The sequence below is a fragment of the Theropithecus gelada genome, chromosome 11 (assembly GCF_003255815.1).
Source record: "Theropithecus gelada isolate Dixy chromosome 11, Tgel_1.0, whole genome shotgun sequence".
Taxonomy (NCBI): domain Eukaryota; kingdom Metazoa; phylum Chordata; class Mammalia; order Primates; family Cercopithecidae; genus Theropithecus; species Theropithecus gelada.
The window spans coordinates 65,704,537-65,725,673 of NC_037679.1; the positions used below are offsets into that span (position 1 = coordinate 65,704,537).

Genomic DNA, 21,137 nt, shown 5'->3' on the forward strand with positions numbered 1-21,137 from the left:
GCACCGTGTTAGGAATCATTACTGCAAAGTGGGAGCAGAACACAGTGGCAAGAAGACCAGGCGCCAGGGCAGCATCTTGGCAGGAGCTTTTTTTTAAAGCAGACTGCAGCTCTCCAGCCTTGGCGGGACCAGCAGGGGGGCACTGCAGGGGGGCACTGCAGGGGGGCACTGCAGGTGTGCCTGCGAATGGCTCCAGGAATCCTGCTGGCCTGAAATGATGCTTTACGGATGAATCTTGTTTGGTTCAAGGCATTTCTCCCAGTGAAAATGAAAAGGCATTTGGCAGGACCAGTTCCTAAAGTCTCTTTATCAATTATGGCTGTTTCCATTTACCTAAAATGTGTTCCCCTACTCTCTACTCTCTTTACCTAGGTAAGGTTCTTGCTCCTCCTCAGATCCCCAAGCCAGGCTCACACCCTACATTTGGTGCTGCTATAGCATTCTGGACCTGCACTTCACAGCTCTTGCCTAGGACTTACTTTTAAAGTTTGGGGTTTCTTTTTGTTTTGTTTTGTTTTAATTTTACTTTACTTTTGAAATCGGGTCTTGCCATGTTGCTCAGACTGGTCTCGAACTGCTGGGCTCAAGTGATCCTCCCAGATCAGCCTCTCAAGTAGCTGGGACTATAGGTGCGTACCACTGTACGTGACTTGGACTTACATTCAATTGGCTGATAATTTATGACCTCAAGACAGCAGTGACTATGTCTGCTTTTTCTTACCCTTTAACACCTGTCATGGGGCTGAAATGTAGCAGACACTCAATGAATATCTGATGAATGAGTAAATAAATAGCCAGCACTTCAGGAGAACTAAGATAGAGAGCCATCAAATAGGAGGGTCAGGCCTGGGTGTGACACACCTCCTACTTTAGAAGAAAAGGGTTGGGCATTCAGACCCTGGGCACAAAGTTGCCAGTGATCTAAGGAAAGGAGCCAGCAGAGGTGGACAGCACCTGTTTGGTGACTGAGCTGGAGGGCCCACATTGGCTTTGGGGTAGACCAGTTCTCTTCTAAACACTATCTGTAGCCACTGGATTGCTGAGCACCTAGTGAGGTCCTGTCTGCATTCACCAGCTACATGGCCTCATGCAATTATTCACCCTCACCAAAGCTCTGCTTCCTTATTTATAAAATAGGGATATAACATTTCTTCATAGCAATATTTGGAGGAATAAAATGAGGTAGCATATGAAAAGTGATGTGCAGTACCTGGCCTAAGTACTTGACCAATGAGTGCTATTATTAGTATGGCATTTTTAAAAACTGTTCTTGTTCTAGTTCTTAACATATTATATTTAATCCTCAAAACATCCTTGTGACATAAGTTATGATTCACATTTTTTTAGATAAGGGCCTTCAGGCTTGGATGAGTCAAGTTGCCGCTCAAAGTCCACACAGTTGGGGGCAATGCTGGAATTTAAACCCATGTCTGCTTGTCCTCAAAGCCAAGTTCTTTTTATTCACTGATACTCAGAAATGGGGCCATAACAAAATTTAGCTGGGAAAAAAATCTTATATAACAAAGGCAGTATTGCCTGAGTGGGAGACACTGCTATGGAATCCCAGAACAGGGAGCTTCCCTGGCTCCACCGATGGGACCACGTGCATCTTCCCTGGGCTCCAGGTCCCAGTTCCTTGCCTTTCCTCCTGCTGCTTCTGACTCTTGGAGTACCCTCTCCCTTGGTGGCCTCCTCCCAGAGTCTGACGCGTCCTCTTCAAAATGAACAGGGCAGGTTACAAACTAGGATGGACTGTATGACCCTCACATGTTTTAAGCGTAGATATGTATGTGTTTGTGTGTAAAAGAACCCTGAAAAAAGACGAGGCAAATAGGATAAAAAGGTAACAGTCGTTCCCTCTGTTGAGAGGGGCTTGGATTCTGAGATATTTTCTCCATACTTTCTTCATTTTAAAAAGATGAACAAGCATTACTTTTGTGAATATAAAACAACATTATCTTTTAAAAACCTCAACCATCCCTTCAGGGCTCAGCTCAAGTGCCGTCTCCTATATGGAGCTGTGACGTCCCCTGGTGTGTGTTTGCCTTGTGAGGTCCTTGGCGATACGGTTGTCTTTGCCCCTGTAAATCTTCCATAGCAGCAGATCCCAGCAGACAGAATTGCTCCAAACGCCCCCTGGCCGGCCAGGCATAGCCAAGGACAACCTTTCTCCGCAGACGGCTAGCTCATTTCACTTCATCCTCCCAACAACGTTTTGAGGTAGGGCTTATTATTATCCTCCGTTTACAGACGACTGTCTTAAGACTTAAACGGGATAATTAGATTGTTAAACATCACATTCCATGCTCACCTGGATCCACTCTGCCACATCCAGCAAAGACCCATGCTGCAGCCACCTTGCTTCTGGGAAAGTGACACAATCTGTCAGGTCCCTTGTCTTTATCTGCTCTCACCTTCCCCACCCTACTCCTGACTTCCATCCCACCTTACCCCCGTCTGGCTCCCATCTCTGACTCACTCCAGGACACGGCTCACCTATCACTTCCTCCAGGGAACCTTCTCTGACAAGCTCTGCTTTTTCATGTAGTCTGGGTTGGCCAACTCCTCCGTGCCTACCTGTATCACAGCACTTACCACTTCTTGCTGAACTTGTCCTCTGTCTCCTCTGCCTTTCTCTTTCCCCAACTAAACTCAAGGGCAAGAGTTTAATTTCTTTCTCTGTGGTGACTAGTTGGCACAAATAAGGTATTCAATAAATATTTGTTGAACAAATTAATAGGATTCTTATAATTGCCATAGAAGATGACCTTTTTACAAACGAGGAAAAATGAAGCTCGAGTAAGTTGAGTGATTTGCTCAGTTCTGGCCGGTTAAGTGTTAGGATTATTCGAATCTAGGTCTTTTGACAACCTGTCCACGTTGACCAAAATGCTAAAATTTAAAAAAACAAAAATTTAAAACCCCGCCGGTTTTAGGGGGAACAAAAATACTAGCAATGTGCCAGTGCAAGCTAGATAGGGGTAGATTTAGGTTGTTTATATGTTTTTTTTTTTTTTTGTTTAAAAAAACACAATTGACAATTTGTTGTTGTTGTTGTTTGTTTTTGAGACAGGGTTTCATTCCTGTCACACAGGCTGGAGTGTAGTGGTGTGATCTCTCTGCAACCTCCGCCTCCCGGGCTCAAGAGACTCTGGTGCCTCAGCCACCCGAGTAGCTGGGATTACAGGTGTGCGCCATGATGCCCGGCTAATTTTTGTATTTTTAGTAGAGAGAGGGTTTCACCGTGTTGGGCAGGCTGGTCTCAAACTCCTGGCCTCAAGTGATCTGCCTGCCTCCACCTCCCAAAGTGCTGGGATTACAGGCGTGAGCCACCGCACCCAGTCCCATGTTTTTTATATAGCCCTTTCTTTCTCTTCGATTATTTGCTTAGTATTATAATTTCTAGAAGTTGGGTTGTGAGGACAAGCAGCTGAACATTTTAGATGGTTCTTAACATTACTGCCAAATTGCATACTAAAAACATTAACACTATCTTCAGGTATAAAGAACTCTGAGAGTGTCAATTTCACCATGTATACACCAGCATCAAAAATTGTCATTATTTAAATTTGCTTTTCCCTCAGAGATATAAGGAATGACTCATTGTTTGTTTCCTTTTTATTTCTTTGTGAACAACTGAGGTTGAGTATTGTTCTGTGTACTTAGGTGTTCACTTACCCACATTCTTGTGAGACCCCCATGTTCACGCTCTATATTGTGCTGTTCTTTAAGACTGGAGAAGGCACACTTAACTATTTAAATACTAAGTGGAAGGTGCTGTGCTAGGTCCTGCAGGAGGTAATGCAGCTGACTGAGATACCACCCCTGCCTTCTCACTGAGTTTATGCTTGAGCAGAAGGGGTGGATGTGTACAGAAACAATAATCCAGTCGCCTGAGGGCAGGAGTTTGGCATCAGCCTGACCAACATGGTGAAACCCCGACTCTACTAAAAAATACAAAAATTAGCTGGGCGTGGTTATGGGCACCTGTAATCCCAGCTACTCGGAGGGCTGAGGCAGAAGAATCATCTGAACCTGGGAGGTGGAGGTTGCAGTGAGCTGAGATTGTGCCATTGCACTCCAGCCTGGGCGACAAGAGCAAAACTCCGTCTCAAAAAAAAAAAAAAAGAAAGAAAAGAAATAGTGATCCAGGTGGCTACACAGGACAGCTAAGAGGTGAATAATGTGTTATAGAAGCACAGAGTTAGGATCAATGATTGATTCCTGACTAAGAGAGTATCAAGGAAAGCTTCAAAGAGTTGGTGGCATTTATTCCAGGCTGGAAGGGATGAGACACATCTATTTAGAAGAACTCCAGGTTGGCAAAGCATCATGAACAGGTGTTGAGTCTATGATGTATTTTACATTCCGTTCCTGAGAACATTTAGCATTAGTGTGGTTCGGGTTCTAACCATCAGTTAGAATAGTTTTAGTGGCAGGGAAGAGAATACCCAATGAAAGGAAGTTTTATCAACCCAAGAAACTGTGCTGTCTCATAGAACAGGAGGCAGCCATTGTTTGGGTTGGTTCATCAGAGGTACCACGTGATAATCAGAGCCCCCAAGCTTTCCCTTTTTTTCTCTGCCTTCCTAGGTGTTGACTTTGTCCTCAGATTGTGTTTTTCCCCATCCCAAGTTTGCTGCTTTAATCTAGTTATTGTGTCATCTCAAAGCCACATTCAAAAGTAGAACAGGCGAGAATCTCTCACTCCTTCATTTTATTAGGGAAAAATACTTTTCCCAGAAGCCCTGAGAGAGAGCGTCTTCTGAAATGTGATCAGCCTACATCATGTTACATGCTCCACCTAATCCAATCAGTGGCTAGATGACATAAAATTAATTATCATGATTGTCGTAAATGAATCAACATTCACCTTTCTAGGATTTGAAAGGGGGTCACTCTCCTTGAACACACAATCCTCTCTAAACTGGGCTTCTACATATAAGGAAGAAGGTGGGTACATGTAGGTTTTGATTAAGCAACAACAATATCTGCCACAGTGCTTATAAGTAGACATTTAAATCAGAATTACACCAATATTGATACATTTTCATCAATAAGATATTTTCTGGATTCAGCTTTCATGAGCTAATTTTAGAAAAATTTTTCTGTACATCATATGACATTTTCATTTTTTTCCATTTTCATTTTTGTTTTACTTAAACTGTTTTCATAGATACCAATTCTTTTCCATATAAATTTTATGCCACAGATTGATTTCATTTATCTTTTTAATGTTTATATTAAATTTTATTGATAATATTTGTAGGCTTTGACATTATTAGTTTTCTTCTTGAGACTCTTATTTGTCCTAATTATCTTGGGCCAAATTTTGTGAATCAAGGAATTTTATGTTGACTGTTCCTATCAATAATCTTTATTAGGAATTGGATAAGAGACTGATTATATGTGTTTCTCAGTAAATCCATGATGAAATTGTGACAAATTCTTTTTAGATATGCTAAAAATTAATCTGTTGTTCAGACTGTGGTATTGCAGGGCTCAGCAAATCAGGGTCATGTGAGCCAAATCTGGCCTGATGCTTGTGGGGCTGCAAGCTAAAAATGGTCTTTACAGATCAACTTTTGCAATCTATTTAATAATAGGCAACATTAATTCTAATCCCAATTAGAAGAATGTTACCTACACCCCCAAAATTAATTTAATTCTTCTCATTAATAGACATGTATTACAAAAATTACATTCAATTATTACTATTACATTGGATTTTTTTTTTTTTTTTTTTTGATTCTTGCTCTGTTGCCCAGACTGGAGTGCAGTGGCACGATCTTGGCTCTCTGCAACCTCCGCCTCCCAGGTTCAAGTGATTTTCCTGCCTCAGTCTCCTGAGTAGCTGAGATTACAAGTGTGCGCCACCATGCCTGGCTAATTTTTGTATTTTTAGTAGAGACAGAGTTTCACCATGTTGGCCAGGCTGGTCTTGAACTCCTGACCTCAACTGATCCATTCACCTTGGCCTCCCAAAGTGCTGAGATTACAGGTGTGAGTCACTGTGCCTGGGCTTACATTGAATTTTATCAATAAATATTTCATGGAAACTTGTTTTCTCTTCCGTCATATAAATTCTATACAATATTCTTGATTTTTACTATTGGTCCACAAACCCTAAAATATTTACTATCAGGTCCTTTACAGAAAATATGTGCTAAACCCTGCTCCATTGCATTGCTAACCCGATTCTTCTCCTGAACACTTACACTTTCCCTACCCTACATTAAGGCTCTGCTTCATTGGGGTTACAAAGAACAAATGGTGAAGAGTTTAGTCTGTTCAGGTTTTCATAACAAAATACCATAAACTGGGTGGGTTATGAACAACAGAGATTTATTTCTCTATTGTTTATTCTCAAAGATTTATTAATTAACAGAGATTTATTCTCCCAGTTCTGGAGGCTGGGAAGTCCAAGATCAAGGCAATAGCAGATTTGGGTGTGGTGAGGGCCCACTTCCTGGTTCATAGATGGCTATCTTCTCACTATCTTCTCTCTGTCTTCTCAGAGGGGAGAAATGGGTATGAGGAAGCTCTCTGGGATCTCTTTCATAAAGACATTAATTTCATTCATAAGACTCATGACTGATCACTTCCTAAAGGCCCCACCTTCAAATATCATCATCATCTTGGGGATTAGGTTTCAACACATAAATTCTGTGGGGGACACAAATATTCAGTCCATAGCAGTGAGTGAGGTCCCTATGTTTTTAGGGTTGAAATTGTAGTCTGTCCTGCTTCAGTTACGAAAATACTGAGTGGATGAATGTGATCACATTGGTCAGTGATAAAGGGAAATGCTCTTCAAACTCTAACACATTGTGTCAAATAAAAACAAAATTGACATAAGAGTTTTAAAATAAAAGTCAATTTTGCTTTTTTTTGTATTAAAGTATGATGAGTCTAACATGTTGGAAAAGCCAAAATATTGTTTCAAAGCATCAACATTTCAGAGAAACATAGTCTTTTGAAACTTGGGAGAGTCGACAGGACTTTTACTTTTTCCTACTGTTTCCTACTGAAGTTAGCTTCTTTTTCTTTCCTTTAACAGATGAGGAAAAAGAAAATAATAGAGCATCCAAGCCCCACTCCACTCCTGCTACTCTGCAATGGTAAGTTTCCATTTTTAGCAAGTTCTCTCTTCAGAGGATGCTCATATCTTCTTACCTATAGGATAGGATATCACTTGGATATTTTAACATTGTCATAACTTGACATCCCACAACCAACATGAAATCTATTTAATTTGCAGTATATGTAAAATGCTCCACTAGCCTTAGATCTAGCCTGGGGATTGGAATTTTCGTATTTTATTTTAGGGTAGATGTTTTTTCTGTTATCCAAACACTGGCAAGGACTGGATTCCCCATGGTGTTATTAATTGATTTTAATAGAATCCATTATTACAATTTATAATAGAAACAGATGTCTGTTGACTGTTACCAATGAATCCTTAATTCATAATTAATTGCAACTATATATAATTATTTTAACATTAATAACAGTAACAAGAGTAATCTACTAGAATGGCTTTCTCTTTAATATTCGGCATTCCTGGGCTTGATGAAATATTTAATGATGTTTAAGTGGTTGCCTTTGTGTTTGATATTTACAGATAAATTCTCCTCTAAAAGCTTTATTTGGAAATTATGTTGTAGCTTTGAACACTAGAGCTCTCTATGAGATTCACCCCATGGAGAATCTTGGCCATTGAAGGCAATTATTCCCCTAGCAGTGCAGCCCAGCAAATATGAAAGAATTAGGAATGAAGGGGAAGGAAAGAGAAATGGGGAAAAGAAAGGAAGGGGTGCATTATATGCACCCCTCCATGCTAGGCACTTTATATATATGCCTCATTTCATTCTCACAATTCTGTGGAGTTGCTATTGTTGTGCCCGTTTAACTGATGAGGAAAATAAAGCTGAACCAGTTAAATCATTTGCCTGAATAGGCACACAGCCAATCAGTGGCAGAGGCAGGAACCTGGCTGGGTCTCTTTAACTGCAAAGCTCATGCTTGGGAAGAAAGGAAAAGAAACATTAGGAAGGATAGAGAAGAGAGGGCAGATCAGAAAAGGAAGCAGATGGGCCTTAATGAGCAAATCATATTAGATTCTCTAGTCTAATCCATCCAGAGGTGAGAGGAAAACAACACTGGCTCGGAGAAAGCACTCAGGAGCGTAACTCGATCTTCTCTAACAAGAGCCTCAGCAGTCAGCTTGTTTTGCTTCAAGAATAGCAAAGGTTGTTTTCAAGAGCTCTATTTCCAGCCTTTTGGCTTCTTTCCATCATTTGTTCCTATAGACCTTTTCCTCATTGCATTTCCTGCTTTTTGCTTTATTTAAAATTCGACTTTACTTCTCAGATCAAATCTCCCCCTTCACCCTTCCCTAAGTATTACAGCCACGCAAGTTCCCATAGCGCCAAGACATCGAATGAGGCATCGATGTAAAGGACTTTGGGAGTGAGAGTGTTTCGAAATGCACGGAATTGACAGACTTTTTTTTTTTTTTTTTTGAGGTGGAGTCTCACTCTGTTGCCCAGGCTGGAGTCCTATGGCGTGATTTTGGCTCACTGCAACCTCCACCCTCCGGGTTCAAGTGATCCTCTTACCTCAGCCTCCCAACTGGCCGGGATCACAGGCACCCGCCAACACGCCTGGTTAATTTTTGTGCTTTTTGTAGAGATGCGGTTTCACCACGTTGGCTAGGCTTGAACTCCTGACCTCAGGTGACCCTCCTGCCTCGGCCTCTCAAAGTGGTGGGATTACAGGTGTAAGCCACCACACTCGGCCAACAGACATTCTTGCTTTAATAACCTGAACATGTCATATGTTTCAGAGTAAAAAATTTGAAAGGAACTAGAAGAAAATGACCTTGTTCATGTCTATTTTTCTGTGGTTGCAGGACATCTGCCTGGCAACAGTGAGACTGTTAAATGGTGCAGTCTCTGAAATCAAGCTGTCATGGCTTAACTCCCAGCTCTGCCACTTACAAGCTGTGAAATCTTGGGCAAGGTCCTTAACGTCTCTGTGCCTCAGTCTACTCATGTATAAAATGGGGATAGCAATAGTGTCTAGCTCATAGGGTAGTCATGAAGATGAAATCAGTTGTTCCATAGAAGGTGCTTGAACAGCATCTGGCGTGGGGTGGGGGTTCAGTCGATCCCTCAGCTCACACCTTCCTTCTGAAACCCACAAGGACAGCCTGGAGCAGGCCCCGTCTCCTCCCTGGCATAGGCACAGCCACATCTCCTTCTATGCTACCTAATTCTGCACAAAATATCTGTTCTTCTAAATAAAGGGTCACATAGATCATTCCAGAAGAAATTTTACTCTCCAAGTCACAAGGTCAGTGAACTGTTTTTAATGATACGTCTATTTTCAAAGCCAAACCGAATTTGGGAATTTGCACATTTTAGCCTTATTCTTATCAAAAGCTATCAAGTTGTTTAAAGAACATTAACGTTTCCTCTAATTATCTTTATATGTTTTAGAATTTCAGTCATTAACTAATTCAAGAAATGTTTACTGAGCACCTGGTATTTGCTAGGTCCTTGTTCTAGGCTCTGGAAATGCAACGGTGGATAAGGTAGACGAAGAAAAGGAGCCAATGATGGGGGAAATAGGGGAAATATCTATATCTACATCTATAGATATAGATATAGGTAGGTAGGTAGGTAGGCAGATAGATAGAGAGAGAGAGAGAGAGAGAGAGAGAGATTTTTTTTTTTTTTTTTTTTTGAGACGGAGTTTTGCTCTTGTTGCCCAGGCTGGAGTGCAGTGGCGTGATCTCGGCTCACCGCAACCTCTGCCTCCTGGGTTCAAGTGATTCTCCTGCCTCAGCCTCCCAAGTAGCTGGAATTACAGACATGCACCACCACACCCAGCTAATATTGTATTTTTCGTAGAGACAGAGTTTCTCCATGTTGGTCAGGCTGGTATCAAACTCTGGACCTCATGTGATCCACCTGCCTCAACCTCTCAAAGTGGTGGAATTACAGGTGTGAGCCCCCATGCCCAGCCGAAATATATATAGATATAGTTAAACTAATGACACTCAGGGCGCATTAGTTTACGCCTGTAATCCAAGCACTTTGAGAGGCTGAGGTGGGAGGATCACTTGAAGCCAGGAGCTCAAGACTAGCCTGGGCAACCTAGTGAGACCCTGTCTCTGCAAAAAACAAAAATCTTAGCTGGGCATGGTGGCATAAACCTGTAGTCTTACCTACTCTGGAGGCTGAGACAGGAGTATGGCTTGAGCCTGGGAGTTCAAGACTGTAGCAGACTGATTGTGCCACTTTACTCGAGCCTGGGTGACAGAGCAAGACCCTGTCTCTATTTTTAAAAATTACTCATGATTGACAGATAAACAAGTAATGTATTAGATAGTGAGAAGCGCTGTGCAGAGACTTCAACTTGGCTAATAGGGTAGTGTCTGAGAGGCTATTTCAGGTTGAGCAGTAAGGGCAAGTTTCTCTGAGAAGGTGACATTTCCGTGGATAGATGTATGACACCATGACAGTGTGAAAACCAGGGACAGGGGAATGTTCCCGGTGGAGAGAACAGCTTCTACAAAGGCCCCGCTGTTGTAGGCGGCCTCTCCAGATTGAGCAGAGTTGTGCATACAGGTGGTTTATTAGGGCATGTGCCCAGCCTCCACACCCACGGGAGTGTGAGGGACGCTGGATAGACAGAGGGGGTGTTGGGCAGTGAAGAGGTTATCACAGAGGCTTCAGCCAATCCTACAGGGAGTTCTGAGGTGGGGACGGCCCATTAAAGATGACCTGAATCAAAGCCACAGATCCAGGCCTTTATCCCCAGCCCCATTGTGCATCACTGGATATAGGCTGCCCCCAGGGCGGGGTGTAACTTGGGAGATGCAGTTCCGTTCATGTTTTGCTGAGGATCACTCTTTGGAAGGATTCAGCCTCCCAGCAGGGGGAACAGTGTCTCGGTGCCCCAGGGCAGTCTGGGCACACACAACATCCACCACTCCTTCCTGGGATGGGAGCAGGCTGAGCTTGCTGAAGGACCAGCGAGAAGGTGGCCCATGTGGTTGGAGCATAGCACACAAGGAGGAGAGTGACACAAGATGAGGCGGGAGAAGCGGGCAGGGGAGAGGGTATGGAAGCAGTAAGGAAGAGAAAGTAGGACATTAAACTTAGATAGGAACAGTCATGCTTAAAATGGTGGTGGAGGACGTGTGACCTCCTATGTAAAGCTGCACATGTATCATTTTTTTTAAAATATGGTTTCAGTATAAAAACTTTCTCTCCGAAAAGAGAGTGGATGCACCCTCCATTTTACAAGGAAAAGTGACATAATTTACAGTGTGCCCCCTTTTTGCTCTGGCTGCCATGGGGTTGAGAGCAAAATCTGATGCTTACATACTTTTTCAATTTCTTCTTTCCTTTGTCTAATTTTCTTCTTCTTTTGTAAGCTTAAAAAAAAAAAACAGGATATAAGTAAATTTATCCTGTTGTTCCTTATTGTTCCCCCTGCTGGGAGGCTGAATCCTTCCAAGGAGTGACCCTCAGCAAAACATGAAGGGAACTGCCTCTCCCAAGTTACACCCCTCCCTGGGGGCAGCCTGTATCCAGTGATGGACAATTTACTCATATCCTGGGCGCATTTAAAGTATATTTTTGCTTTACTTTTATTTTATTTACACAAGAAATACATTTCCTTGTTAAAAAATTAAAAACATTATAGGTAAGAGTCCAGTCCATTTCTCCTTGTAGTTCTTTGCCTTCTCCTCAAAAGCAACCCTATTACCAGTGAGACATGTGTGTGCATGTGTGCACTTGTGTGTATACATATGTGTAGATATGTATTACAGATATGCATTTGCACACATATGTATCTGTAGAAGTTTCTGAACTGCAGTTTTTAATTTAGCATTGTCTCCTTTATAAAAAGCATGCAGATGTATCACACTAAAAACATGGACCCACAACCTGTTATGCTGTATTGATCCACTACTTGCTTTCTTCCTCAGTAGAATGTCCTGAAGCTACACCTATGGTTCATAAAGAACAACCTCATTTTAACTGCAGCGCAGTGGTCAGCATAAGACAATGGCAGAATTAATGTTGCCATTTCCCTTTTTTTTTTTTTTTTGAGACAGAATCTTGCTCTGTCACTCAGGCTGGAGTGCAATGGCGTGATCTCGGCTCACTGCAACCTCCGCCTCCCAGGTTCAAGCAATTCTCCTGCCTCAGCCTTCCAAGTAGCTGGGATTACAGGCACACACCGCCATGTCCAGTTAATTTTTGTATTTTGGTAGAGATGAGGTTTTACCATGTTGGCCAGGCTGGTCTTGAACTTCCGACCTCAAGTGATCCAGCCTCCCAAAGTGTTGGGATTACAGGTATGAGCCACCACACCCGGCGCCACTTCCCTTTTGATGAACTTTTAAGTTGTGTTCAAATCTCGTCTTTGCCATTGCAAATAGGGCCTCACAGAACATCTTCGTGTGTGCCCCCTTGGACACCGTGGGAGTGTTTCTTCATGTCTGTATCAAGAAGCAGAATTGCTCCATTAACACCTGAAGTGTTGATGGGATTGCAAAATTGCCCATCAAATGGCTTTACCATTTTATATCTTCATCTGCAGTGCAAAATACTTACAAAACAAAACAGGAACCTAACGCTAAGACAAGCATCTCATTCTCTGAGGCATTTATGTCCTTCATGCTGTGCCCTCTCTCCAGCGGCAGTGGCCAGCCCCTGAGGACAGAGAGCAGGGCAGGCGCAGGAAAGGACACTGGCCGCACCACTAAGGCGCCCGCCACCTGCCTGACAGTGCCGAGCTCTCCTGGGACATTTGGCTTGTTATTGGAATTGGGTTAGGAGCTATTTGCTTCTCCTTCTTCCCCTTCCTTGCCACAAACCTCCTCCCCTCCCCCTAGAACAAATAACACCGCTCTAAGAACAAATAATACAGCAGCCAAGCAGCCTAAAATAATTGGGGCCACGTGATCTGGAGGCAACTCCCAGCAGAAAACAGGCAAATATTGTCAAATGCCTTCTGCCAAACACTTTCCAGCATCCTCGGTCACGAGGGTTAGTAAATCCCAACTCACTGGGGATGGTGAGCGCTGCTGGAATCCCAGCCGCACAATAACCTCTATTCATGCAGAGAATTTCGAAATGGAAAGCAGCCTGTTCCGCAGTCCCGGCCTACTTGCTGCCAACACATGCCCCCTCTGTGCCCCGCCCTCGCCCGCCACCCTTGCCGCCCTTACCCAGAGCTCCTTGTGCGCCTTCTGGGTGGGGACATTTTCCCTTCCAGCAATTTACCGAAGAAATGAGGCTCTTCCAAAAAGGAGGAGGACAGAAGATCAAATTGTCACTTTCAGCGGGGGGATTGGGGGCAGATTTTCCTTTCTTTTGAAAAAAAATAAATTGAGGACTTGGCTGGTTGACAAGCTATCAATATTCCAAATTAATATGAAACAAAAGAAATTTAGAATTTCTCTTTAGAATGTTCTGGAAGGTCATAGGTAAGAAATTGGGTTTGGCATTGTTCCAAAGAAGAAATACATTGAAGTTTTAGACCAGATCACAGCTGCTAGACCAGACTCATTGGATGTAACAGATAACTGACGTTCTGCACCCGTTTGTGACTTGATTCTTACTCAACAGCGGCAGAACATTGTCTGCTTTCATAATATGAGTTAGGTAACGTAGTTCTAAAAAGAGAGGCTGAACACTTTTAGCTCTGAACGCAACCAGTGTTGATAGATAATACCGCTAGATGTGACTCTGTCCCTCCAGATGACCTCAGCTACAGATGGAGAAAGGTCAGTTAAGCTGGACAACCCAATGCCAAGGGCAGAAATGTCTCAGGGAATGAGATGCTGTGTTGTGGAGCCACAACTTTTTTTTTAAAAAAAAGTATTTTGTGCTGTGGGTAAATGTGTCAAATGGTAAAGCCATTTGATGGGCAATTTTGCAATCCCATTAGCATTTGAAGCACATGTACCCAGCAGCTCTGCTTCTTGATGCCGGCAGGGAGAAACACTCCCACACAGGTGTGTAAGGGGGCACATATGAAGATGTTCTGCACGGCCCTATTCATAATGGCAAAGTGCAGTAGAGATGAGTAGACACTGGGTATAGGTGGAAAGGGACCGCTGAGGAGGTAGCTTCTGGTAGGGGATGGTGCCAAAATCACCTCAGCTACTATCCAGGACCACCAGAGTTCTGGGCTGCAAACCCGTAGCCTAGGCCCCAATAGAAGCGTTGCGAACCGAATGGAAATGGCAACACTGTGCTTAATACATTGCCTAGTTTTATAAAAAAAAAAAAAAAAAGAAAAAAAAAGAAGAAGGGACTTGAATAACCAAAAACTGAGCTGAGAGATTCCAGAAGCTGCCTAAGCCCAGGCCTTACCGGAACACTAGTTCAGTATGTTGTAGGTCAAACCCAGGGTAGGAATTGGATGCTACTGTTCTGGTCCAGTTTAGACATTACAATGGCAGAAATAAATCTCTGATTCAGTCCATTGCCCCGCATCAGCCAAACCTACACGTTCAGCAATCACCTGTGGGATGCCAGGCTCGTCAGGTGATGTCACTGCTGAGCACACCTAATCCTCATGAAAATCCTGTAGAGAAGGCGGGACAGTTACCTGTATTTAAAGAGGAGGAAACCAAAGTAGTCTCTTTCTACACAAAGAGGGGGACATTCCTGACTCCCCAAGAAAATCCTCAACAACGAGGAAGCTGGGTCAGCTGCGGTCCCTTGAGAAATGTCAGGGTCCACACAAACGCATGTTTCTGATTGGCTTGTCTACTTAGCAGCAAAGCATGGCTTAACCGTTGTGTAATGAAATAGATTTGTTTTTCGTTTGTTTTATTTTGCTTTGGAGTTTTCTAGACTCAGCCTCAGTCCTAACCAGAGCCCATATGAGCCAAAGCCCACTGTTTTCTATTCATTGGCTGTCTGGTGGTGTTATCTCCCTAGCTCCCATCTTCCTTCTGGTTAACTGTCGGTTTCTTAAAGGCCAGGGCAAGGGTAGTGTCTTCTTGTTCATGGCTGTATTCTACAGTGGCTGGCACATAGTAGGTGCTCAGTAAAGATATGCTGACTGACCAAATGCATGTCAGTTTCTGGCACACAGTGAGAACTTTAGAGGCATCATACCTGAGTTCATACTTTTTAGCCTAGCTTTTCCCAGCTGAGTTGCTGTGGACAAGCCACTTTACTTCCTTGACCCTCCATTTCTTCCTCTATGTCCTAGGGCATAGTGTTACTCATCTTGTGCGGGTAGTGAAAGCAAATATGAACATCGCTAGTGCACGGTAGGCACTTGAAAATGTAAATCAAATGTATTAATATTAACCGTGCTTTTCCTTTAACCACCCAGATAGTAAGATTAATAAAATACCAGAGTCCCTTGACCTGTGCAAAAGCCTGTCTTCCTTCCTGTCAGCCTTTCCTCCTTTCCCCTCCTTCCTCCTGCAGTGTTTACCGACTGTGTAAGGAACCATGTGCTAGGAACCATGTTACAACCATGTTACACCTAGTTACACAGTGCTAGGAACCATGTTAACATCAATGGGAATTTGGCTTGGTCCCTGCCCTTGAAGGACTTTCAGTTTAAGAGACAAAACATTACCTGAATATTCCACAATATTGTAAAATAATGCTGATCGTTATTCTTTATTGAGTGTTCCCCACAATAAAGGGCCTCAGGCTGTGCATGGATTCTTGTCTAGTCCTCATAGCAAGCTTGGGAGATGGTACAGTTTCTCTCATTTTACAGGTGAAGGAAGTGAGGGAGTTCAAGTAACGTGCTCCAGGCTATACAGCTTGTAAGTGGCGGAAGCAGGATTCAAACTCAGTGATCTCAAACTCTAAAACTGGTGCTGTCGCCTGAGGAAAGCTATTTGGGCCATAAACTATGAGGAACTATGGCCATGCCTGGGAAGTAGTGAGAGCTTTATGAGTAGAGGATGTGGCTTTTCTACAGACATAACAATAGCTGGCATTTAGACCACTGCAGCACTCTACATGTTACCGAAGGAATAAACGAATCTGGCAAGGAGGAAAGGATGAAGAAGTGGTTAGCAGATGGGGTTGGGTGTGCATTGAATGTAGTTCCAAGGAAGAGAAATGTGAGTTGAGCCTTGATGCGTGGAGCATGGTGGAAGAGGTCATCCCCTGCGGTAGGAAGGTAACGGATCGTGTGTGGGAGTGGAAGGTGACCAGGTGTGTCTCAGGAGCAGGAAACAGTCCAGTTGGCTGGAAAGAGGTATACGTGTGGGAAAGCAGGCCGGAAAAGGAGCCAGGGGCCTTGGATGCCACGGTCAGGAATCTGGATTTTTGTGGAGAAGGACCAGGGAGCCACTGACGGGTGTAGACTACTGTCTTGTCCTGATTGCTTAGCAAGAGTTTTTTTTGTTTTGTTTTTTTGTGTTTTTTTGTTTTTTTCATAGCTTACAGTCTTAGATCTCTGTGACAACTTCAATGATAAGTTATAATTGTTAATATTTTTAAAAATCCTGTTGCCTTATAAAATCTGGGCTTTCTGTAAAAAAAAAAAAAAAAAAAAAAAAAAAAATCCTGTTGTCTTTTTTTTTTCTTTTTTGGTAAAAGAGAATAAAAAAGTTTCTGTTCTTGACATGTGTTCAAGAACTTGAGAAGTGAGTACTTTGAGCTGATGCAGAACGACCTTTCCTAAGAATACATCAATCATGCTGCTCCCATGCTATCAAACAGCTGATTGGTTTAACAGATCTCTGTGTATACATATAAGAAATCACAGGTTTAAAATGAGGACAGTGGGACATTATGCCAGGTGCTGAAACATTTGCTTTTCATTTTAAGTGCTGATACAAAGCTTCCTCCATGTGCCCTAGGAGGCCACATGCTGAAACCTTGTGAGGAAGTCTTCTTAAAAATATATAACTCAGATAATGACTCATGTTAGCTAGCAGACTGAGCTCATTATCTCTCCATAATAGGATAGGCTCAATTCAAATATAATCAAGTTGTTAAATAGAAGATAAGGAAAATGGAAGAAGTGGGGAATTTTTTTCTGATCATTAAAAAAAACCCAGGTATAATGGAGTATTGTTCACCATGTCAGACTAATGATGTCCTCTAAAAGAGAGGAGGAAACGGGAAAATTTCATCAGATATGAAGAAGAATAATTAACTGCCTTTCTTTCTGCCATGCCTTGGTCAGGGAAGTGGACATTCCAATTAGCAACTTTAGTAGACAGACAGAACCTCTGGATTTTGTGAGGTTTGGGCAAAGGTGTCATGATGCTATTCCTGTAGAAACTCATCAAGCATCAAAGGGGCCCTTCCGTGCCAATTACATCCATTTGTTCATAGAGCTTATTAAAATGCTTGGTAGTTATAAGCCACCTAGTTACTTTGAGGCTCAGAAGCTCCGGAAAGAGGAACAAAACATGGGCTGAAATATACTTATTTAGGAGGCTCTGGCCTTTGACAGGTAACTGTTTAATTAGCTCAGCCTGTGTGAACCATGACTTACACCTATCTGATTTGAATAGTTTGTTGCTGCTATGGGTTCATTTGATGTGATGTTTCTTAACCATGATCTTGTATTTTAATCTTGACCTCTTGGCCAGATTTAGTGAGCACACAAGTCACAAGAACAACAAACGGAAACTGAGGCACAGAGAGCTTAAATAAAGTAACTAATGAGTGAAGGTGCCAGGAATGTCCTTGGAAACTCATGCTGTTTGACGCCACATTTGAAAGCATGATTTTCACCCTTAACTGTCCTCTCCTTCTGCATTTCTGATCGTGGGGAATGGAGCCCTCCATTCATGCATTCTGCCCAGTTAGGAACCTGAGAGTTTGCCTGGTTGCTCCTGTCCTCCTCACATCTGGCAGCATGAGGCCCACACCCTAAGTGTTATCTCTGCCCCCACAACCACTGCTTCAGTTCATGCCACATCATTTCCTGCCAGAACTATTATAGTAGCTCCTAATTGGTCTCCTGTGTTCATTCATTCATTCAACAAGTCCTAATTAATCAGCCACTACGTGCCAGGCTTTGATGGTCCTCCTGGGCCACCTCCCCTTGAGGCGCAGAGCAAACTTTCCAAAGAATGCATTGAGCATGCCACTCCCATGCTTAAAAAAGAATCTAATTGGCTGTAAAGGATTTCTATCAATTTAAATAATCATATGCAAGATGAATTCTGAATGGTTTCAAATGCACATTTTTTTAGTATGTTCATGGATTTTTTTTTTTAGCCAAAAAAATTCTAGGAAGCCATTAGCAAAAATAAGCAAAAAGGGATACTTTTATCTTCCCCACAACTTGTCATACACAAAATTGCAGTTGCCCAAATTGTTCTTATGTATGCATGAGAATGGAAAATGTTCCACTACAAGTGTTGAAGTCAAATCTCTTTTAAAAACTGCTTAATGGAACTCTCAAAAGTCAGAGATGGCCAGGCACGGTGGCTCATGCCTGTAATCCCAGCACTTTGGGAGGCTAAGGCGGGAGGATCATTTGAGGTCAGGAGTTCGAGACCAGCCTGGCCAACATGGAGAAACCTCATCTTTACTAAAAATACAAAAATTAGCCAGGTATAGTGGTGGGTACCTGTAATCCCAGCTACTCAGGAGACTGAGGCAGGAGAATTGCTTGAACCCGGGAGGCGGAGGTTGCAGTGAGCCAAGATGGCACCACTTCACTCCAGCCTGGGTGACAGAGTGAGACTCTGTCTCAAAAGAAAAAAAAAAGTCTAAGATGACACCTATGAGACAGGTGTTTCGTTGTTGTTTTTGTTGTTTGACATTCTTTTATTATACTCAAGCCATTCCTGGCAAATAGAACATATTAAGCTTTAAATTATTATTTAAATTATTAAACTATTATTAAATTAAATTTGTTTAATGTCAGTTATTGTTGTTATTGATGATACTATTATCATTATCATTATTATTATTCCTATAGCATCCTGGAAGAACTCAGGTCTTCCTGACTCCTCTGAGTCTTTGTTTCTTTCAGTCCTCCTGAATACAACTCTACTGCCTTCTTCTGAAAATAACATTTTTATAGTAACTCTTCAACTCCAAGGGAGTGCTAAATTCTTAAGCCAAATAATATCCATTTGTGTGGCATTTAAAGACTCCCTCCACCTCCCATGGTTCTTCCCTTTAGATACCCCTTCCTTCTCTCTCCACTTGGATCGGCATCTCCATCATTCAAAACACATGGCACTGTCTCCCATCCTCGCTGTTCTGCTTGCCTGGAACCTCCCTCCCTCCCCCAACTACCATGGCAGAATACCAGAGAGGTTTGGACTGAGACAAACCCTCCTACTTACTAGCTGCATGACTGGGCAAATGAGTTACACCCTCTAAGCCTCAGACTCCTATCCTGAAACATATGTATAAATACCTACCTCATACCATACAGTTATTGTGAGATCAAATGAGACCATGGATACCCAGGGCCCAGCACCTAGTAAGAGCTCAACAGATGCTAGCTGTTGTTGTTGTTTGTTGTTACACAATTCCAAACCCAATTCTTCCATGAAACTTTAATTATCTACTCTCATCTACACATCAATCTCTCTGTTTTCCACCTTCAACTATACCTATGGTCATGAGTTTATAGTAATTAAATATTATTTCTTATGCATGCTTCTCCCCAAATAGACTGCAAAGTTAACTAGGACATAGATCATGTCTTATGCCAATACAAGTGCCTACAGGAGCCAGACAAGGAACAGAAAATAGACAGGGTACAAAGAAATAGGGAGGAGTGAGGACTCTGGCCAACTCCAGGGCACATGTAGCTCTGGCCAATTGTTGTCGTGCGGGAATATGGGTCCAGTGTTGCCAGATCTCAGCTTTTTCAAAAGAAGCCAGAAATCCAGATTCTTATGTGCAATGTCCTGAATTTTAAAAATTGGGCCAACACTGTTCAGGCCAAAACAAAGCATGTCTGTGAGACCCCAGTTTGAGAAAGCTGTCTTATTCAGATGGCCCCTACAAGTTTGTACGCGAGCTGGTTATTTGGACCTCTGAACTCACTTTTATAGAGAAACAATGCCGTGAATGGCAGTTAGGGGTCCAGGCTAACCTCCCAGGCTGATTTTCATTCATACTGGACCTGAAGCTTAGGATAGTCCTAAGAAACCTGTTCTTTATGTGAAACCCTTTTCCCACCGGAAAACACACTTAGAATTCCAATTTATGATGTCAAAGACATACATCAGAATGTAAGCCTGTTCAGGACAGGACCATTGTTTTGTTCACCACTGTTTCCTTAATGTCTAGAACATCGCCTGGCACTTAGTAAATACTTGTTGAGTTAAAGGTTATCTATGTCTTTGTCCATCTGTCTACCATTAATCTGTTCACTGTATGCAGACATGAACTATCTTGCTCACTGTGATATCCCCAGTGCCTGGCAGGTGATAAGATCAATAAATATTTGTTGAATGAATAAATGACTGAAATAATCTATCCATAAGACACTTACTGACCACCTACTGTGTGCCAAGGAATATGCTGTATCTCAAGGATGCAGAAGTGACTCAGACACTATCCCAGCCTCAAGGAATTTGATCACCTAGAAAGGATTACATCAACTGTTTCTGGGAACATTTCTAACAACCATCCCAAGTTACTCAGTGTTCCCCATCCCAGAAGACGGGGAGTGGATGAGATGATCGGGGACTGTTCGGCACCAGGTTTTGTCTTGGTGCTGACAGGTCTGTGTCCCTAGGTTTGTGTTCCCCCTCTGCGGGGTTTGGATATGAAATGATTGAACTGATGTTCTTGCAATCACATGTTGGAATGAGTTGAACAAGCGCTGCCCTTTCAAGTGGGCACCTTGGGGGGCCGTGTCCTCATTCCACTTCACTTACGACAGTGCTGGGCCACTTCTTTGGCAAATGCTCTCAGAGGGAGTTTTGAAGCCACTTGAGGACATTTGTTTCATCACTTTGGAATTACACCTTATTTTTGACCCAAAAAATTGGGGCTGGGGGATGGGTTTCCAGTTACTTTATCCCCCAAACTTGCTTCCAAATCACTTTGGGTTGTTTCCTAAAATCTAGTTAATGATCAAAGGAGAAATATTTCTGTTGGTGAGTTGATTTAGCAGTAGGTGCCCCAGGC

General features: G+C 42.7%; 1 protein-coding gene and 1 long non-coding RNA gene across 3 annotated transcripts in view; one reads left to right on the forward strand and one right to left on the reverse strand.

Annotated features, from left to right (window-relative positions):
• LOC112634091 overlaps positions 1–21,137 on the reverse strand; it is a 274,927-nt gene that overhangs the window by 132,324 nt on the left and 121,466 nt on the right. The gene's annotated exons all lie outside the window — the stretch shown is intronic.
• RFX4 (regulatory factor X4) overlaps positions 1–21,137 on the forward strand; it is a 179,309-nt gene that overhangs the window by 48,076 nt on the left and 110,096 nt on the right. For both annotated transcript variants that reach the window (XM_025401166.1, XM_025401165.1), the window contains exon 3: positions 7,061–7,121. In XM_025401166.1, coding sequence (XP_025256951.1) covers positions 7,061–7,121 — 61 coding nt within the window. The remainder of the gene's footprint in view (positions 1–7,060; positions 7,122–21,137) is intronic.